The 21,521-nt window shown below is 36.2% G+C and overlaps 1 protein-coding gene across 4 annotated transcripts; it reads left to right on the forward strand.

Moving 5' to 3' along the window:
- Window positions 1-5,206: 5,206 nt before the first annotated feature.
- LOC107797183 (uncharacterized) lies at window positions 5,207-20,879 on the forward strand. Of its 4 annotated transcripts, none has more exons than XM_075222968.1 (9): window positions 5,207-5,415; window positions 5,927-6,088; window positions 6,860-6,950; window positions 13,680-13,759; window positions 16,106-16,775; window positions 16,856-17,058; window positions 18,301-18,387; window positions 18,698-19,139; window positions 20,666-20,879. In XM_075222968.1, the coding sequence occupies exons 8-9, from the start codon at window positions 18,965-18,967 to the stop codon at window positions 20,752-20,754; spliced, it is 264 nt and encodes an 87-aa protein (XP_075079069.1). In that variant the 5' UTR covers window positions 5,207-5,415; window positions 5,927-6,088; window positions 6,860-6,950; window positions 13,680-13,759; window positions 16,106-16,775; window positions 16,856-17,058; window positions 18,301-18,387; window positions 18,698-18,964; the 3' UTR covers window positions 20,755-20,879. The 4 variants fall into 4 exon arrangements, 1 of the variants encoding a protein (XP_075079069.1); XR_001650630.2 differs by having other exon boundaries at window positions 5,212-5,415; window positions 6,840-6,950; XR_001650629.2 differs by having other exon boundaries at window positions 5,213-5,415.
- Window positions 20,880-21,521: the final 642 nt, after the last annotated feature.

Consider the following 21,521-nt stretch of genomic DNA (forward strand, 5'->3'; position numbering starts at 1 on the left):
TTATTAGATAAATAAATTACTACATTATAATCATGGATATGTCCAATTTAAATAGAATATGAAGTAAAAGTGTGTCATTGTTAAACAAAACCACAAACCAATTCTAGAACATCCAAAACCTGCTGTCACAAGTGCATGAGCATATTCTAAAAAGTGCAATAATAATACAACATATGTCTGGAATACAAGATAGATAGAATAAAGAAAATGTTAATGATGGAGACTCTGTATGCTACAAATCATAGCATGAAATGCAACTCATCATAGCGTCCCCTTAGCAGTTGCGCCTATGTACCCAGAGGACCACCGCAGATACCTGCATAATCAGTGTAATACTGTAGCATGAGTACGTAAATCAACGCGTACCCTCTAAGTATCTAGCCTAACCTCGAAGAAGTAGTAATGAGGGATTGACATTGACACTTACTAAATGTCCAATAGATCCAATATAATAAAAATAAACAGGTATGAAACATGATAAGTAAATAGTAAAATAGATATTGGTACGTAATATGATCCTTAACTGAATAGTAAACACAAGGTATTCAAATATTGAATACTACCTCAAATGGAATACTTAATGGTCAATACTGGATAACATATCATGTCTCAACTTAGGAAAACTTATGGTACGCAGACTTCTTATCAAGTATTTCGCACGATTCTGCCGAGGCGAGCGGCCCGATCCCATAAGAGTGTTTCATAAAACTATCGAGGTGAACTATCCGATCCGATAAGAGTGTTTCATAGAACTGCCAAGGTGAATGGCCTGATCCCATAAGAGTGTGATACATAATCCTGCCGAAGTGAACGGCCCGATCCCATAAGAATATGTTACTGTTCCGAGGTGAACGGCCTGATCCCATAAAAGTACTACTGAGGCGTCCAGCCTAATCCCATTAGAAAATAAAGCTTTCACATGTCGTTGAACTCACTCACAAATGCACGTGTGAGATATGAAATTTAGGATAATGTCACGACCCAAAATCCACTAGTCGTGATGGCACCAAACCCAACCCACTAGGTAAGCCAATAATAAATTATCTAGTTTTATTTAACTTAATAAAACAATTAAACAAGAGAATTATCTAAATCTTATACATTTCCCAAGGACTGGTAGTACAAATTATGAGTTTCTACGAATAGAATTTACAAAGCAACAATGGAACAATTACACTATCTGTTTGAAAAGTACATAAACGGAATTTTATAGTCTAAGGTTACCGTGAACAAGAGGCAGCTATAGTAGGAATGCAGGTATGCCTTAAAATCCAGCAACCATCGAACCTAGCAACATCAGCATCCGAGATCTGCACGCACTGTGTAGGAAGTACAGTATGTGTACAACCGACCCCATGTACTCAAAAAGTAACAAACCTAACCTCAGGTTGAAAGCAGTGACAAGCTAACACAGGATCGAGTCCAAAGCCAATATTTCCACAACAGTTCATAACAACATAAATGCAAGTGTAAAAGAGATATCTCAAAAGTAAAATACTCAGCTCGTTCACAGTTCCAGAAAATGGTCATACTTTTCAAATAACTTAGTGAAAGAAAATCCCAAATCTCTTACCGAAAATGCCAAAAGTACGAGTAGGTTTGAAAACTGTAGTTTTTCAAATATCCTTTCTACAATAAAATAAAATATTTCATTTTCTTTCTAAATAACTAGTATAAAGTTCCTCTCCATACCCACATATCAATGTATATAATAAGTCATGAATGACGTGGTACTATATAGCATGAGGAAGAATGCATCTCTATGTCTATATGTCATGTGAATGCCATGTATCTCAGAGATGATACATGCACTCACACTCTCAAAGTGCTCAATCTCATTACCTTGCATCCTCTCTCACTAAGCTCAATACTCAGCACATTAAATCACTCGGCGCTGTATAATAACTGTTGCGGCGTGCAGCCCGATCTATATATATATAGTCAACTGCGCTCACTGGGGTTGTACAGACTCCGGAGGGGATCCTACAGCCCAAGAGCTATATCACTACGTTGTGCATGTCACGCCCCAATACTCGGGGAGCACGACCAGTGCACAACCAAGTGAACCCGGTCGAGCAAGCCTATCCAGCCTTTCCTACCCGACTCATTCAAAATACGAAGAAGTAATGCATCACCAATTATTAAACACGGGAGAGAGAGTTGTTATATAAATGCATACACGTTACTAGTTAAATTTTCACTTAAATACAACATGCCATAGTTAAGTTTCCAAAAGTATATATAGTTGACAAACTTGTGAAGAAAAGTTTCAAAATACAACATCATCTAACGATCAAGACCACCCCATAACCCATACATGACCCACATAAACGTTTACAGAGCCTCTTAGGATACAAAAGACCAATATGACAATGTCGGCAACAAGGCCCCATCTATACCTCAAAATATGGAAATTCGTACAACAGAAGAACTACAAAACCCCTGGGAGAAATGGGGGCTCACCAAGACTGCTGTGAAGAGAGAAAAAGAGAGCACCACTATCTACGATTGGCGCTATCAGCAACGGAACCACCTACATCAATTCAAAGATGTAGCGCCCCCGGCAATAGGGACGTTAGCACTGTCGAATAGTACTAGTATGTAAGGCAAACACAATTCTTAATAGGATGAACAGTGAACATATGGAAGGAAAATATAACATCAACAAGTACTTCACAAGATTACAAGGAAACACAAAATAAGGTTCACATTGTTCTGGTTAAGCATTTCCATTTCTTTAGGTTAATAATCTTTAGTGCCAAGTGCCAAAACACATAATGCCACCATGATTTTACACGGAGTTCGGTCTCGGCCTGACCGGCTAAGCCATTCCAAGTGAGACATATCCAAATCCACAATGATAATCAGAAATCCAATGTAAATGCCACCATGTGTACAGCATGGCATCCAATCTCGGCCCGATCGGCTAAGCCATATCACTTGGGACATACCCTCTTTCAGTTATTCCTTAGTTCACATTTCTTTCCATTTTTCCATTACATGGCACAACACAACTCTTTTATTAATTAATTCTTGGCACTTGGATACATTTTTATAATTCAAGTCTTCCCCTTATTTATTCCTTCATATAGCTTCATCGTCCATGTCGATAAGGGTTATCATATAAGGCATGCACATATAAAGAAAGAAAAGAACACTTGGAGAACATAATCACATTTTCAACTACCATGATTTTAGGGTAAACACAGAGAACAATTTTGGAATAGAAATCTGTCAACCCAACACATTAATTCAGTCCATCTAGTATGATCAATCCGAAACTCATGCCAACTATTCGGTCACCAAGAGTTCAACATTTAGAAGAAGAGGGTTAGCCATACATACCTCAATAGAGCTTTTCTTAAATTCTTACGATAACTCCGGAACTCTAGCCACTTCGATCTATTTTATGAGAATTGCAAGTTGAATCAAAAATTAGAAAGATAATCAAGATTCTAGCTCACTTGAGCATACTCTCAAGCACTAAGTGTGCATTACGAATTTTAAGGTCTTTTTGTGAAAAATTCTATCATCCTACACCCCATTTGTTACATTCTTAGTTCACAATCTCTCCATATACATGAACGCAAGACAATCAACCCTTATACTCATGAACCTATTTGTTAATTACTTATTTTGGTAGGAATTTCGAAATCAAAGGTTAGAGCACAAGTTCTTACTTCTTAGGATGAAGGCCTAGTAACTTTTCTTGATAATCTTCAAGGATTTGGGAAAGGATTGAGTAGAGGCTTGGTGAGGATCACTTTCTCCCTCTAGAACTCTTGATCTCACTCTAAATAAAGTAGAAATTATCTCAAGAGGGTCTAATGGGGTGTTTTTAACGGAATGGGGTCGGGTTTTAAATGTTAGAAAATAGGAGCCCCGACTCAATCTGCGGTCATATATGCGACCGCATAATTGATATGCGGCTCGCAAAAAGGATAGCAAAAATGGCCCTAAGACCTGGATACTCTACCCGGGTATGCGACCAATATGCGGTCTACATACTTGTTTTGCGGTCGCATAGTGCACCGCAGAACTGCCCTATGCAAAATTCCCAAGCAGGTTATGCGATGACTATGCGGCCCACATATCGGTTATGTGATCGCATAATTAGGCGCATAGTTGTCCTCAAATTGGCCAACATACTGACTCATTTTGCGGCAGATATGTGGCCCGCATTGTTATTAAACGGTCGCATAATGGGCCGCAGACTTGCGCTCCTCTGAAAAATATTTTTCCTTAAGTTTTTTATGCACAGATCAATCTAAAATATCACTACAAGATTTCGAGTTTTTGGGTAAAAATTTCACGGGGCCTTACAGTGTAGCCCGACCCAATATCACTGCGGCGTGCAGCCCGATCCATATATTGATGTGACGTGCAGTCTGATCCATATATCGCTGCAGCATGCAGCCCAATCCATATATCGCTGTGGCATGCAGCCCGATCCATATATATATTTATATCCTCACAATCAGGCCCTCGGCCTCACTCAATCAGCACTCTCTTCAGTCTCGCTCACGGGCTTAAAATGTCATGAAAGTAGCACGACAATAATGATATGATGCATCAACAACAACAGCTGAGACTGAGATACGATATGAATGCATGAATATGACTGAGTATAAAATATCAATGGAAATTAGTGAGATGACAACAAGAAATAACTAATATGGGTACAAACAATATCAACATAAAGCCTAAACATGATATTTAACATGATTGACAGCTCAATTACTTTATCACATGATGAAAATACAAATATCACAAAATAGGGCAAGTTATTGAAAGCTCAGTATTCACTACCAGGAAATGGGCCTATGACAACAGTTATTTTAGCAACGGTTATAGAACCTATATGGTAACGGTTACAACCGTTACAGTACCATTTAGGTGACATCAACACACTTTAACTATAGAACCATTGCAATTATAAAACAACCGTTGCCATAGATGCATCTGGCGCAACGGTTATATGAACCGTCCCAATAAACTATCTACGGGAATGCTTTTACTGTAAAAAATTTTATTGGAACGGTTATTTTTTCCCTTCTTACTTTCCCTCGTGAATTTTATTACACCCGCCAACAACCCCTATTCATTTTATTTTTTAATAATTTTAATAATCTAAATATTAAATAAAAAAAATTTTTGGCACTTTCCCAATTAACTGTGATACCCCTAATGCTAGCCGATACCCCCAATTTAAAAATACTAAGCCATCTTCTTCTTCTTCACTAATACCCGACCCCATCTCTCTCTCCAAAACTCTTCTTCTTCTTCACTGATACACTACTAAAAACTCTGATACCCCTATATCTTTCTCTCTCTGATGCCCTGAAAAACCCTTAATTCTCTCCATAATCATTTACAAACTAAGGAGAAACAATTCGGAGACCCAAAAATACGGAGGTAATAATATTTTGTTTGCTCTCTTTGCACTTTCTGGCTCTTATTCGAGAAATCTGGCCTTATTCTTTAGTTCAAACGAAATAAATTTGGTATTATATATCATGTTTTAGATCTATATAAATTCGTTCTATAATCCTTTATAGTCGTACAATCAACTTATTTCCCAATCGAAATATTGATAAAACCATCTGTACATAAATTTCCTGTAATATACACAACAATAGTTTTATAACTCTACTAGAAATTATAGTCACCATTTTGTCATTTTTACAAAAGTCATCACCAAGAGTGGGTTAGTCAGGTTGACATCCGTCTTTACACTTCAGATATACTAGTGTCAATGGCTAAAGTTTTTGACTCTTTGTTATCTTGAATAACAATATAGGCATGCTTCTTTGTATGCTTTATTTTAGAACATTTATCCTATGAAAGAATATTCAAATTAGTTTAAACAGTTTTGATAGTTTAAATTTTTTTCTTTCTTTTCCTTCCTTGTTAACTTTTTTGACAGGAGCTCTCTAGTACAAGGACCTTACTTGCAGACGCATCTGATGCTACACCAATTTCTTCCCCATTGACACTGCTTCTAACATCAAATACTGGAAATAAAGATGCTGAGAAAGTAACTTCTAAACCATCAACAGTTCAAGCAATTTTGAAGGGGATAAAACAGGTATGAAATGCCACAACCTTTCTAATTTACCGCACACCATAGCAGAATTTGCATGATGAGTATCAATTTGGTGAGTAGATGTGGTTACTTATAGCCTTGTTATTCGTATTAACTAATCTCCTAGCAATTTTCCTTATTTTTTCTCCCTAGAATTGATGTCCCAGCTTAATGGTTTATTAAATGATTATTTACATATAAATGGAAGTTACTCTCTGCCTCTATATTTTAGACTGATAATTGATAAAGTCTTTTGGAATATTGCCAAGATTTTATGTGAATTTGGAGGTAAAGCCTGCTGATTTAGCAATATGACAGTGAGTTCTACTTTATACCCTGCAATTTATGAGCACAAAGAAAAATTTAGAATTTTGGATTCTCTATTCAATTGTTCGACTGATTCTTGATTCAATATTTTTGGTATTGGGAGGACAGTGTGATGAAAAATGTAAATTGAAATTGCTTGTTATTTGCACCAGAATTCTGTCTATTTGCTCCTATGTTATTTGCAGAAAATTTGCAGTTTGAGTTACGTTTTGGGTCAGAATATGCACTATTTGAGTGTAATATATGCACTGTTTTGCAAAATTTCAGTTGTGATCGGTAGTGGTTTAAACTCCTTTGAGTCTAATTAGTTTGTTTTTATATCTAAGGCAAGATTATTTCTTGTTTTATTTGCTCGAATGCTCTCCAAGTAATCCCTTTATGATGTCAATTTTTGTTTTTTTGCATGCTACTTCTTGTTGAACTATAGAACCTTCTTTGGTGGTATAGATATTATTAGCTGAAAGAAAGTTGAGATAAAGTTTATTTCTAGTAGCCGAGGAGAAATCATTGCTGGTAACTTAGGGAACACTCGTTGCTGGTAAGTTATCTTAATTTAAATTTTTGGTAATTGGATTTGCTGGTAGTGTATTTGTGTATTTTGCTTATTTATCTTGTTATGTATGTTACACAAAATTAGTTTATATTGTTATCTTGGGGTTTAATTAATGATGCCTTGAGTTAAGTTACAACATGCTGCTGAAGTGTAATTTTTTAGAACTGAATGCATGGGTTGAGTGCGGCTCTAAATTAAAGTACTACAAATGACAGAATAGGCATGCATTGTTATTTAATATTGTTCTGTAATTTTTTGTTGCAAGAATACAAAAAAGTCAACCTATTTCTTAGAGTTACCCAACTAGCTAGATTTTATTATGTCAGCATGCAGAAAACTCATAAAAATATACAAATGCACTATGTTAAAATTGATTATCTATGTTAAAATTAAAAATAAATATCCCACTTCTCTTTAGTTGCTCCTCCTTCTAAGTTTTCACCTTTAAAAGCGTTGGTCAATAACTTATTATAGGTAGGTTTATTTGGTTAATTTTGTTGATTTAATTTTATCGTATAGGATTTCAATGGATAATGGAGATAAAAGTTGGATGTATCTCCTAAGATGGACGAATGAGTATATCCGTAGAGTGCACAATATTATTGATAAGGCATTTGAACGAGCTTCCCAGGGAAATAAAATATTATTCCCTTGCAAAAAGTGTATTAATCGCTATTGGCACTATAGAAATATGGTGGAGGATCACTTGGTTGTTAATGGTTTTGTTGATGGTTACACCAAATGGGTTTTTCATGGGGAAGGGTTTTCCTCTAGAAATGCACCTCACCAAAGCAATAATGATGAAGGTTCTAACATACGTGATGATATTGATAGAATACTTCATGATACCTTTAGAAATGTAGAAGGTGAGGCAGAGCAGGAAGAACCGATGAGAGAGACTCTATCTGAAGATGCTAAGAGATTTTTCAGATTATTAGAGGAAGGCAAACAAGAATTATATCTTGGGTGTGAAACCTTCACTAAATTTAGTTTTACTATTCGGTTGTACGTGTTTAAATCCTTGCATGGATTGAGTAATGTGGTCTTTTCAGATATGCTAGAGTTGTTAAAAGAGGCATTTCCCTTTGCGCAGTTGCCAGAATCTTTCAACAAGGCTAGAAACATGATAAAAGATTTGGGTCTTCATTATGAAAAAATACATGCATGCCCTAATGATTGCATGTTATTTTGGAAAGACAATGCAAAGGCCAATAATTGCTTTGTTTGTGGGGCTTCTCGATGGAAAGTTGTTGATGCTTCCTTGACTAATACAAGCTCAAAAATCCCAGTAAAGGTTTTAAGGTATTTTCCCTTAAAGCCTAGGCTTTAGAGGATATTCATGTGTCCCAAAGTAGCCATTGCAATGAGATGGCATGCTAATGAACGACCCAATGATGGGAATATGAGGCATCCTGCTAATGGAGAAGCTTGGAAGAATTTTGATTCTCTACAGTCAGACTTCTCCAGAGATCCACGTAATGTTAGGTTGGGTCTTTCAAGTGATGGTTTCAAACCATTTCGAACCATGAGCATTTCTCATAGCACGTGGCCTGTCATGTTAATGAACTATAATTTATCATCATGGATTTGCATGAAGCCAGGATATATCATGTTGTCAATGATCATTCCAGGTCCTTCATCTCTAGGAAATGATATAGATATGTTGTCAATGATGCTGAGACAAAGCAAACATTCCAAATGCGTGCAGCCTTATTGTGGACAGTTTGAGATTTTGCAGCGTTAGCAATGCTTTCAGGATGGAGCACCAAGGGTATACTGGCATGCCCCACTTGTAATTACGACACATGCTCACTATATCTCAAACATAGTCATAAGATGGGTTACTTGGGTCATCGAAGATTTTTGCCTCTTGATCATCCATCGAGAAAAGAAAAGAAGTCATTTGATGGTAATGAGGATCATAGACATACACCTACTCCTTTGTCGGGTGTGGAAGTGTTTAAAGAGCTCCATGAATTCAACAATGTCTTTGGAAAGGGAAAAAAGAAAAGACCTCGGGATAACAAGGGTCCGTGGAAAAAAAGATCTATTTTTTTTTTGAATTGCCATATTGGGCGCATAATAAATTGAGGCACAATCTTGATGTGATATACATCGAGAAAAACATATGTGACAGTTTACTTGGGTCTTTATTGGAAATAGAAAAAAAGTCAAAGGATTATGTAAATTCTCGCTATGACTTATAAGAAATGGGGATACGAAATAAGCTACAACCAAGAAAAGATGATGATGGTAGTGTGAGTTTTGCTAAAGCTTGTTTCTACATGAAACCAGAAAAGAAAAATTTGTTTTGCACCGTTATAAAAAATGCCAAGTTACCAAAAGGGTGTGCTTCGAATATTTCAAATCGCGTGAAAGTGAAGGAGATGAAAATATCAAGGTACAAGAGTCATGATGCTCATTTTATAATGCATAACTTGCTCCAGGTTGCTGTTAGAAAGGCATTGCCCAAGAACGTCTCGTTGGCCTTGATTAGATTGGGCAATTTCTTTAGAGCCATATGTAGTAAGGTCATAAGGCAAAGAGATCTTGAAAAAATGCAGTCTGAAATTGTTGAGATAACTTGTGAGCTTTAAAAGATTTTTCATCCAATATTTTGTGACATAATGCCACATTTGCCTATTCATTTGGTGAATGAAATTAAGCTTGAGGGTCCGGCTCATCTTCGTTGGATGTATTCCATTGAGAGGAACCTATGTAAATACAAGGCATTTGTTTGTAATCGATCTTGTCCAGAAGCATCAATAGCAGAGGGATTTTTGGCGGAAGAGTGCTTGAATTTTTGTTCGAGATACCTACATGATGGCGTTAAGACAAGATTCAGTAGATACACAACTGTGGATGATGAGTGCCCTCAAAATTTGTCACCTATATTCCCTATGATAGGAAGCCCAATTGGAAGTAAGAAGAAAAATACTTTTCTCATGGATCCACAGTTATTTTATGAAGCCCATCAGTATGCTCTGTTCAATACTGGAGATGATCAAGTGGAAAAGTTTATCGAGTAAGATAAGTACAGACGTCTCTGTACCGATCAATGAGACTCTAATAAACCGGCTTGTGATCCATGACTGCTATGAACCTAGAGCTCAGATATTAACTTGTCACGACCCCGGTTCGCCCTCGGTGAACCATCGTGATGGCACCTAGTCTCTACGACTAGGTAAGCCTAATTTGCGGAGGAAAAACAAAAATTTGCGAAAGTTAAACAATTTAAAACAGAAATAACGTAGTAACAATGTTTAAATGTGCCGCTCGGCTCGCACCATGTTTAACTCTCAATACCAATAAATAAATCCAAAACCCTAAAACCCACGAATCACAAGCTAAGATCAATACTACATAGCTATAACTTCGGAATGTCTAATAAGAACAAAAAAAAGGCTAAATACTAAAAGCAGGAATAGAAAGGGACTTCTCGGTCTACGGATGCGACATATGTACCTTGAAGTCTCTAGAGCAGTTTCCTCCTCAAGAATGATAGGCCTGAGTAGCGATACCTGGATCTGCACATGAAAAATATGCGTAGAAGAGGCATGAGTACACCACAGTGGTACTCAGTAAGTGCCAAGCCTAACCTCGGTTGGGTAGAGACGAGGAAGGTCAAGGCCCTACTGAGATTAAATAAATATAAAGATGATAGGATAAGATAAGCAGTACAATTGAGAATCTACAACAAGAATCTACACAGGATAATAAGAGTACAATAACGGAAACAGAGATGAAGGTAAACCACAAGGAAGTATCACTCATAACAAGGATGATAACCGAGGATCTCTTAGTATCCCGAGGATCTCTTGGTATAACCAATATATGCTAGGGATCTCTTGGTATCTCGATGATCTCTTGGTATCCTCAATATATGATTGGGATCTCTTGGTATCTCAAGGATCTCTTGGTATCCTTAATATATGCTAGGGATCCGTCAGTATATCGAGGATCTCTTGGTATCCTCAATATATGCTAGGGATCTATTGGTATCCTGAGGATCTCTTGGTATCCTCAATATACGTGTCAGGGATCTCTTGGTATCCTGCACCTCAGTTCAAATCATAAATACGTACAGGGGATCTCCCAGGATGCTGTCCCGTAGTCCTAAAGTAAAAACACACAGCAGCAACGCAAGAATACCCAATTAAGCTAAATATCGCACCAAGTAAACAATTAATTCTAGCCTAACATGCTTTGCGTAAAGCAATTAAGGCAGTTTAAGCAAATAGGCAATTAAGTCAACTAAACATGCTTTTCTAAACTAGCAACTGGCTAAATTCACAAGTATAATAAAACAAGCAAAAGAACTCAATTGAAATACTTAAGGAAAAACCGGATTTCAACAATTAGCTCAAGTACGTACTCGTCATCTCATGTACAAGGCATTTCAATTATCAAATATATTATATCCTAAGGGGAAGGTCCCCCACACAAGGTTAGACAAGCCACTTATCTCGAACACGCTCAAAAATCAACTGAAACCACGCTCTTGCCACGAGTACTCGACTCCACATGGCCCAAATCTATTCACAAGTAACTGATTCTACAATTAGGTTCTAAGCTAATACGCGAAATTATATAAAATGACCAAAACGCCCCACGGGCCCACGTCTCGGAATCGGGTAAAATTAATATTTTCATTATCCTCACGCTCTCACGGGTTCATGCATACCAAAATTATCCAAATCTAAGGTTAAATTCCCAACAAAAAGTCGAATTCTATATCTAAGAACTTTCTTGCAATTTTATTTCCAATTTTCATCTTTAATCCGAAATTAAATGATGAAACTAGTTATAGATTGATGGAATATAACTAGAAAGGGTTAAAGAATCGTTATCCAATGATCTCCTCTCCAATTTCCTCTCAAAATCGCCCTCTCCTGAGCTCCAAATCAAATTTCTAACTTTTGAAACTAAACCCTCAAAATTTCATATTTCTGCCCAGTGTTTTCCGCATCTGCGGTCCCACTTCTGCGGAACTAATGTCGCATTTGCGACTTTTCACTTAAGGGCCAATTTCGACATCTGCAACTCCCAATCTGCAGATGCGGTACCGCTTTTGCGGAAATACCACCACTTCTGCGGTTCCTAAAGAAGTCCTCGATTTTCGCTTCTGCGGCCACTGAGCCGCACTTGTGGAACCCAAACTACTGGTGTGGTTATGACAGAACCAGCAGTTGAAGCTGCAACTTAAATTCAAAAAACTTTCCGTCAATCATCCGAATTTATCCCGAGACATCCGAGACCTCCAACAAGTCACAAACAATTATCCAAACTTGTACCAATCCTTAGAACACCTAAAACAACATCGGAACCTCGAATTAACCTTGGATTCAAACCTAAGAACTCCAAAATTCTCAAAATACGCTTTCGATCCAAAATTCTATCAAACCTCGTCCGAATGACCTAAAATGTTGCACACACGTCACATTCAACACTACAGAGCTAGTTCAACTTTCGGAATTCCATTCTGACCCTCAGATCAAAATCTCACTATAGGACCGGAAACTTCAAAAATTCAACTTTTGGCATTCCAAGCCTAAATTAGCTACGGACCTCCAAAACACAATCCGATCACGCCCCTAAGCCAAAAATCACCCATCGGAGCTAACAGAACTATCAAATTTCCATTCCGAGGCCGTCTTCACGTTGTTCCAACTATGGTCAACTTTCCAACACTTAAGCTCTCATTTAAGGACTAAGTGTCCCAAAACTCTCCGAAACTCGACACCGAATATTCCGACAAATCAAAATAGCAGAATTAATCTTGGGGAAAGTAGTTAATAGGGGATCAGGGCATTAATTCTTAAGACGATCGGCCGGGTCGTCACAAAAATATTGAAGAACCCTATTATTTAAGATGGCTAGCTAAAGGTCCTAGTGCGATCCCCAAAAGATATACTGCATATTTTATTAATGGATACCGATTTCATACCATAGAATAGGATTCCCAATGCAAGACTCAAAATAGTGGAGTGACTTTATCGGCAACAACTGATAGCTTTGCGAGCTCTAGGGACCAAAATCCCATCGATGGTGAGGTTATATATTATGGAGTTAGTCAAGATATCATTGAGATTGATTATTGGGGTTGTTTTAGCATTGTACTATTTAGATGTGATTGGTTTTATAACGAAATAAATGAATATGGGTTAACTCGTGTATACTTTAACACATTATGTAGTATAGATGACCCTTTTGTGTTGGCATCACAAGTTTATCAAGTTTTTTATGAGGAGGATCCAGTTGAGAAAGAAGTTTATTATGCAAAGAATAAAGTCCCTGTTGATTTGTATGATTTAGAGGAAGAGAATTTCCCTAATATTGAAGATGCATTTTGGAGAGATCCTAATGATGACATTGGTTCCTTAAGTGGATTAGTTGATGCTGACGTTAGATGGTCTAGAGACGACGTACCCATTGATGTCGTTGATATTCCATCTAATGCACAACATTCAAATGATACAATTATAGAAACATCGAAAGAGGAGGATGAGTTTAATGATACTAATTGGGACTGGATGGAATCAGATGATTAAAGAGGGAAATTTTGAAATTATTTTAAATATATTATGGTTTGAGTGAGTGATAATATTTTTTACCAATATTTTATAATTACTCTTGTTTCTAATAATGCTCTTTTTAATATATTTTTATTTGTTTTTACCTTTAGCATTTTATTCTGATGCTTCAATTTTGCAGGATTTTTGGATTTGGATCTTATGATATTGTTGCACTTGTTGATAGCAACTGGTCGAGGCTTGAATTGATAGATAACTGAGGTACTGATAACATTTATAACACTTGTCGTGTTACATTCTTATCGTGCTATAATACTTGTAATTTGAGATCAGTATTCAAGTATTTTCTCTCAAATTCCTCAAACTAAAGCATTTTAATGATCCAATTTAGTAAAGATCTCTGTCCATTTTATAGCCACTCTCTGAATTTTGCACATTTGATTGCCAAATTGGCCCATCAAAGTGTACTGCTCAATACTTGTATATTCCAATTCCATTGCATGTTATAGCCTCCTGCATATATGCAGTTTCCATTCCATTGATGTTTCTAATCAAGGTGTAGAAAAGTGGCTATTTGCTGCATCCAGCACTGTCCAACATGTTTATTGTCTATGACTGATACTTGAGTATTATTAACACTAGTATTCCCAATTCCTTTTTTCTGGGACCGTATGGGGACCCGTTAATACCATTTCTCAAATGGGGCTTGAGCTTGGCTTCCTTTTCTTGCCCAAGTATTTGATATTTATGTACGGCCATGGACAATCCACCCCGATGCATGCACAAAGAATGCAAAAAAGGGATTTTTGCCTCACTTTGTCTGTTGCTTCCTATCACACATGCTCCTTTTAGCTGTTGCAGCATAGCAAGAGCATATGATTTGAGCCGAGATAACATGCTCATGTGAGTATGTTTCGCCCATTTCTCTCATACTCTTCTTAATGAACATTTTCTAATGAGCAAAAACAGTGTTATATATCACGGTTAAATCAACAGATACTTTTTTTTACTCTTCTATGGAGGGAATGAGGGAGGGAGGGAGGGGAAAATATAAAATTGTTCCGCCACAGCGAATAGAAGTGAATCCAATACCTCGATTTCAGAATCTAAAGATTGTTCAACCACAGATTTCAGAAAAATATAAGATTGTTTAGCCATAGCGAATAAAAGTGAGTATCAGTATGAAACCTTTCTATGTAACAAACAAAGATTTCTCAGAAGATAATAGTCAGTACTTTGGCTCTTGTTGTGGGGTTTGAGAACCAGCTGAGTAGGAATGTCAACAATCTCGGTCTTGTGATCTTAGCTCTTTACTAATAAACAGACTCACATTTTCACCCACTTTGTTGGTGCTTATTAGTAAACATTTCCTACTTTACTAATAAGCACCAAGAAATCAAGTCTTGTGATCTTAGCTCTTTGACACTTCATATAACAGACCTCATCTGGTCTCTCTTTTTTTCTAAATATGTGTTTTTATGGTGTTTATTCTTGTGTGCAATGTAAGCTTGGTGGTTATAGTTGTGCTTTACCTGATTCTAAAATTACACCAAGCAATCATACCAAGTGAAGCAAAGATTTTAATGATTCATTTATTCTCATGAAAAAAAAAGTAGCGACTCATATCATTTTATTGGCTCAACATCTCATTTATTAGAGGCCACAGAGTTCACTATGTGTTGTTAGGTACCCTGAACTTAGGTACAGCGTACGTTGGACACTTCTCCGCGCTTAGGTGGCAGTTCAATGTTGGCACCAAAGCACTAACATGTGCACCTTAGTGTCCATGGGTTCTGAGGAGAGTAACAATAGTTTAGCTGACAATGTGTTATATAATGTTATGTTATTGATTCAGAATATGAAAATAGAAATTTATCAGTAACTAAATCTGAATAAAATTGTAAAAGTTGTATTTTGATATCTGAGTCAAACATTTAAATTAGCCTCTTGAACCTGTTTGACATGACTCTTATTTTATATATTTTTAATTAAGTTTTATCAATCCGTTTATCCATATAATTGTTGTTTGTTTTTATAGTTATAGTTTTTTACAACATTTATCTTTTATTTTTTCTTCATTTGTGCCTATTTTTTAAAAATAAACTTTCTTTAAATCTGTTTTGTGCTTAAAGCCCCCAGATCTAGCGATCCTCGATACTTTTCGTCTTTGACTAGCTGGTTTCACTGAAGTTGAGTAAGTTCAAGCTAAATTTTTTGTGCCAAAAATAAATTTCTTTTCAAGTTTCAAGAGGTAGGAAAGGGATGTCCAAAATTTAGTGCTTAGTAGATGCAATATAGATATATGTTCCATTATGATGCCATCAAGTGATTTTCTAGAGAGATTCTTTATTTTAAAGAGAAAACTATAAACTTGTATCACTCAAAGGAAGGTTTAGTACATCTTTATGGCTCCAGATGTTACTTTTTATTCTTTTCTTTCTTTCAGAATCTAAAGATTGTTCAAAAAATATATGATTGTTTAGCCACAGGGTTTACCATGACTCTTGTACCTACTGTTTGTATCTTAGCAGTATGAAGTTACTCAATTGATTCTATTGTTTGTGTTCAAATACTTCTTGGCTCTCATATGTATCTAATTTTGAACAGAGGAAAATAGATCATGAATCAGGAAGGGTGCTCAAGTACAAATAAAAAATTAACAAAATGCATTGCAGCTGGACTCTACACCTTCTGCATCATAAGTAGTGCGCGAACAATTGCAACATTCTACTTCTACAGGTGGATCGCTGCCTCTGCATTATACTTCTGCACCAGCACAAATAGTACATGAGCAAGTGCAATAAATTCCACTGAACTCTGCCTCTCTTGCATCACAAGCAGTACGTAAACAATTGCAACAACTACCACTGGATTCCACCACTCGTACTTCACAAACGGTACAAGAACAAGTTGAGGATTCTTCCAATCATGAAACAAACGAGCAATCCGAGGAACAAAGCAAGAACATATAGATTTTAATCGTTAAATTCAATAATGTAATGACTTTTGGTGATTATTCTTACTTCATATTAATGTAGGTCCTTCTACTGAAAAACGAAAAAGAGGAAAAACTCGGATGCAAAGTGTTCATGGTAGGAAAGAGCGAAAGCAAATTGTGCTAAATGAGAACAATAAACCCATAGGTCCTAGTGATGATGATGTAAATAAGTTGGGTAGCTTCCTTGGTACATTGGCAAGGAATGCGACCTTTTGTCCTCTTAATGTGTTTGATTGGAGGAAACTTGAGACAAAAGAAGATATGTTGAAATATGTCAAGGTTTGAAATTCGTAATATTCAATAGGTGTGTGTGGATATTTCATATTGTTTACACCAACCTAACTGCTCTAAATTTATAGGGAAAATATGACATTCATGAAGGTGCAAAAAAGTGGGGTTTTCAATCAATTTCAAATGTTGGAGAAAGTACAAAAACCAGTTATATAAAGACTATTTTGAACCCTATGAGAATGACGAGCTTCGAATGGAGAATAGACCGGTTGATGTTCCGGATTCTCAATTTAGGAAACTTCTTAGATATTGGAACTCTGATAACTACAAGGTAAAACAGAATATTGTTCCATGATTTGCTTAAAATGTCTGATTTTTGTTTATTTAGAAAGCATGCTCTTAGGCGAGAACGAAATGGAATGAATAGTTTGCAATTCATTACACATTTACATGTTGTAGATGTTTCTGTGTTCAGAAAGGGCAGTTATAACTTGGTGTTCAGAATTCCAGCTTTCTCTTTCTCTACTTGTTATCATTTTAAAATGTTATTCTACTGCATTTTAGCTGACTGGATAAAACAAAGTGGAGTAAATCGTTTCAGGTTTCAATACTTCAGAACTACTGCATGCAAAACACTATTACACAAGTTTTAATGGAAGTCGTTGAGATGCTAAATTTCTGTAGATAGTTGTCTGAAGTAACTTGCATATAAGTATCACTTGACTAGTAATACAGTGTATTTATCTCTAGATTGTAATTTGCACTTTAATTAAGAACCAAATGTACAATTTTTGAATTCTCTAAGACTGACATACAAAGAGTCAGTATGGTGGTTTTTCAAATATAGAACATGTTATCAACTGCTACTTTAATGGGAACGACAAGCAAATGATCTTTTTGAGCAAGATAAATTAATGGAACTAGGGGGAGAGTAATCACTAAGAACCAAGGAGGATCACTTTGATCTTTTAGCCCAAGTGTAATTTGGCTTCCCCTCTGCACGTCTCTATACTGTTTATTTTACCAACAGAAAAAGTACAACCAAAGTGTTAAATCCTTGGTTGATCTGGTATAAATTCCGTTAAGAGAATAAAACATTGCAAACTATTCATTCCATTAGGTTGTGCTTATTCATGCTTATTCATTTATGACTAGAGAACGAAATGTTCGTTTACACTTGACTCTACTCTTTATATGTGTCTGAGGGAGAAACCAGCTTGTCATGACTGAAGTATGTTGTATTTTTAAAAGAAATTGCATGACATTTCTTGATAGAAGAGTTGAAAATCCCACCTTTTTGTTTTCTTCTCCCCAGGTATACTCTGATTGTTTGCTCTTTGTCTGAATGTGTTGATTTATGTGAGTGATTCTCTGGTAATTGGTTTTGGTTTCAAACAGACAACAATAAAAGGCAAATTAAAAGCTAGATTTGGGAATCTGGAGTCTGTTAGTCTGGAGTCTGTTAGTACCAAAGTTCTGATTTTATTCATCAGCCAAAAGAATTGGTTACTATATTGTATTCAAGAAAGGGAAATATCATTTATTCACTGTCAATGTTTCTTTTTTGTTGCAGAAAATGAAAGAAACCAACACTAAGAATCGCAAAAAGTTGAGATAACTACACACTGCTGGCAAAAAACATTTTGCTAGAATATGCGAGGTTTGATATTTTTTTTCTTATTATTCTTTTAAATATGAATTTGCTAGACATAATCTGAACTATTTTATACCACTTTTTATGTAACCAGAAAAAAAGAAAGAAACTTCTGAACCTCTATGAAGTAAGGACATATTTGTGGCTACAAGAAAAAGAAAGCCCGATCGAGTATAAAGGCCTCGTATGCTGATACTCTTAATAAAATTATACGAGTTACTAATTTAAAGTTTGTTGATATCATTTATCTGTTATTAGTTATTGACTCAATTTTATATACTTTCCACTCTAAAATTAGCTCAATTTGGTCTTGTAGGCTGAAATGGATAGAATACAATCAACACAAGAAACTGAAGATGGCAGTCAACCAGTTGACATGTTTGCGTCCGTCATGGGACCTGAGCATCTAGGACGCCTAAGATTGTACGGACGCGAGGTTACCAAGACTTCCTTAAAAAGAAAAGTGGAAGATATTAGAACCTCTTTATGTTCTACCGATGAGATGCTACAACAAAAAATGGTGGAAATAAAATAAAGGATGCAACAAAGAATGCAGGAAAAGTTCAATGCATAAAAAGATGCCATGGAACTACAAGTTGCAGTTAACATCATTTCACAACTTAAGCATTTGAATCCAGATTTACAGGTTGATCCCAGCATGCTAGCTTTCAATGCTCGTTCACCTGGAGATGCTTCCTCTGCACAACAAGCTACTGAGCAACTAATCATTCGTCTATCTACTAGGAATAATAATCGAGGTCAGTACGTACTCTTCTTCTCTTCCTCCTCCTCATCCTCCTCCTCCTCCTCCTTCTTCTTCTCCTCCTCCTTCTGTTGCTTTTCTGCTGCCACTGCTCTCTCTGATAAGGCATAATGACTGTTTGATGGGAAATATTTTGGTAGTAGAGCTGGAAATATTTTTGATAGGCAGTAGAGCACAAATTGGTGTGCTCACGTGAAAGTAGAGCACAATTTTATATGCTTCTGATTGGTGCTCCAATCACAAATAAAACAAAAGCCTCCTGCTTAAAGTTCCCCTCCGAATAAAAAATAAGAAATCCTACACTGTACCTTGGTATCTTAATAAACAACAAAAATTAAATTCATGTGAGGAGCATAGCCTCCTTTTAAAATCTGATGCAAAGGAGTATATGTTCTAGCAACAATAGTCTGGCACAAGATAAAATCTTTTCAATGCCTTTTTTTCTTTTGGATCTCCACAAAAAACTGGTTCCCATAGTGCTCAGCTTGTTACTTGATAAAATTGTATGCCAATTAATCCTTCTTTTCAGCATCACCATCAGACTTGTCCATGGTTTCAGCAACACTTTCAGATGGATCATCTTCTGATGGCTATGCGCTCTCTGATGCAACACCTTCTAAGATTGGTTGATATGAGCAGTAGAACTAAAAGATTGGCTAATATGAGCTATGTTGCAATTTGATATGGGTGAAAGGGTGAAAGGGGATATACTTATAAGACATGAAGAAATTTTAAAAAGTGGCAAACATAGTGGCAAGTAGTATTTCTTGTATGATCATTTATGTGAACTTGATTAAGTTTGCTCCAATGCTTTACTATACTTATGGAAAAAGTGGTGGAAAAAGAGAAGTCTGAGCTGAATCATGAATAAGAGAAATAGACTCACATGGGTGGCCCCAAGTTAATAGATTAATGTTTAAGTAGGTTCATTTCATTCATCTGATCATGACAGTTTATTTAACTCTATATCTAAATGTATTTATCTTGTTTGCTAACTTTAGGCTGTCTTGACATTGGATGGACTTCACAAAATTCAGGCATTGGCCTTGGCAGTAGGATTTTTCATTTACCCCCTAACTCCCATTTTTTGTTGTTTGCTCTTTCCCTTATATTTGGCATTGGCTTATAAAAGCCAAGACTAGAATGGTTAAAAATTGTTATTAGTTATTGTTTAGGGTCATGGTCTAACTTTTCTTTGTATCTACTGATATATAGAAATCATTCTCTAGCCAACAAAGGCTAAAGTTACTTATCTTTCAGACGCATTAGGAACTTCCTATAGTTGTCTCGTAGATGCTCTCTTCTGCATCTTTTAAGAGATATGACATGTTGTGTTTAGTCTACTTCAAAATTGCCTGTTTTAAGTGCTGAAATGTTGGAATTTTCTCCACTTACAAAGTTACAATTAGAAGAATGAAAAGGAAGATGCAACCAACCCATTCTCTACTTATAAAGTTACAATTAGAGAACATTCTACTATACCCATTCTTATTTAATGACTTTATTTATTCTCTTTTGTAGGTGGAGCAACTGAAGAAAGGGAAAATGGAGAAGGTGGAGTAACTAAAGAAAGGGAAGATGGAGATAGTGAAGATCTAGACCTTACTTAAGAAGAACTTTGAGTTGTTGTCGATATTCTTGGAGTCTTTTGTTATAACATTTGAAACTTTAACTTTTGAAGTGTTGAACTATAAAACTTATGTAATTGGGTTAAAACATTTTTCTATTATCGTTATTCTTAGCTTATTGGACATGAAAGATTATGAAATATTTTATCTTTTTGTTTATATAATTTCCACGTTATAATTACAAATATTTCCAGGTAGTAATGTCAATAAAACGTTTAAAAAAGCCTAATAGAACCGTTGCAATAAGTGCAAATGTCGTTGCCATAGACATTCTAAATCGTTCCGATAGGTCTTGCAAACCATTCCAAAAAGTGTGACAAACTGATGCAATTGGCAATTGAAACTGATGCAATAGAAACAAAACTGTTACGGTAGCGTAGTCAAACCGTTACAATAGCTGTAAATAAACGTTGCAATAACATACATAACCGTCGCAGTAAACTATATTGTAACAGTTTCCAACCATTATAGTAAATAATATGGTAACAGTTTATAACCGTTGCATAAACTGCAGTTGAAATGAACACTCGTTGCTTCAGACATAAGGAAAACTGTTGCGATAGCTGGATCTATAGCAATGGTGTGGTCAACCGTTTCCACAACTGTTGTTGTAGATCTATTGGCACGCGAGCGGATGTCACGGTCGCTGAACCATTCCAATACATCAACATTTGACCTATCAATTGCAACGGTTTACCTGTTGTTTCCATAGGCCTATTTTCCAGTAGTGATAGGGCCATAGGAACAAC

Source organism: Nicotiana tabacum, chromosome 10 (assembly GCF_000715075.1).
Source record: "Nicotiana tabacum cultivar K326 chromosome 10, ASM71507v2, whole genome shotgun sequence".
Classification (NCBI taxonomy): Eukaryota; Viridiplantae; Streptophyta; class Magnoliopsida; order Solanales; family Solanaceae; genus Nicotiana; species Nicotiana tabacum.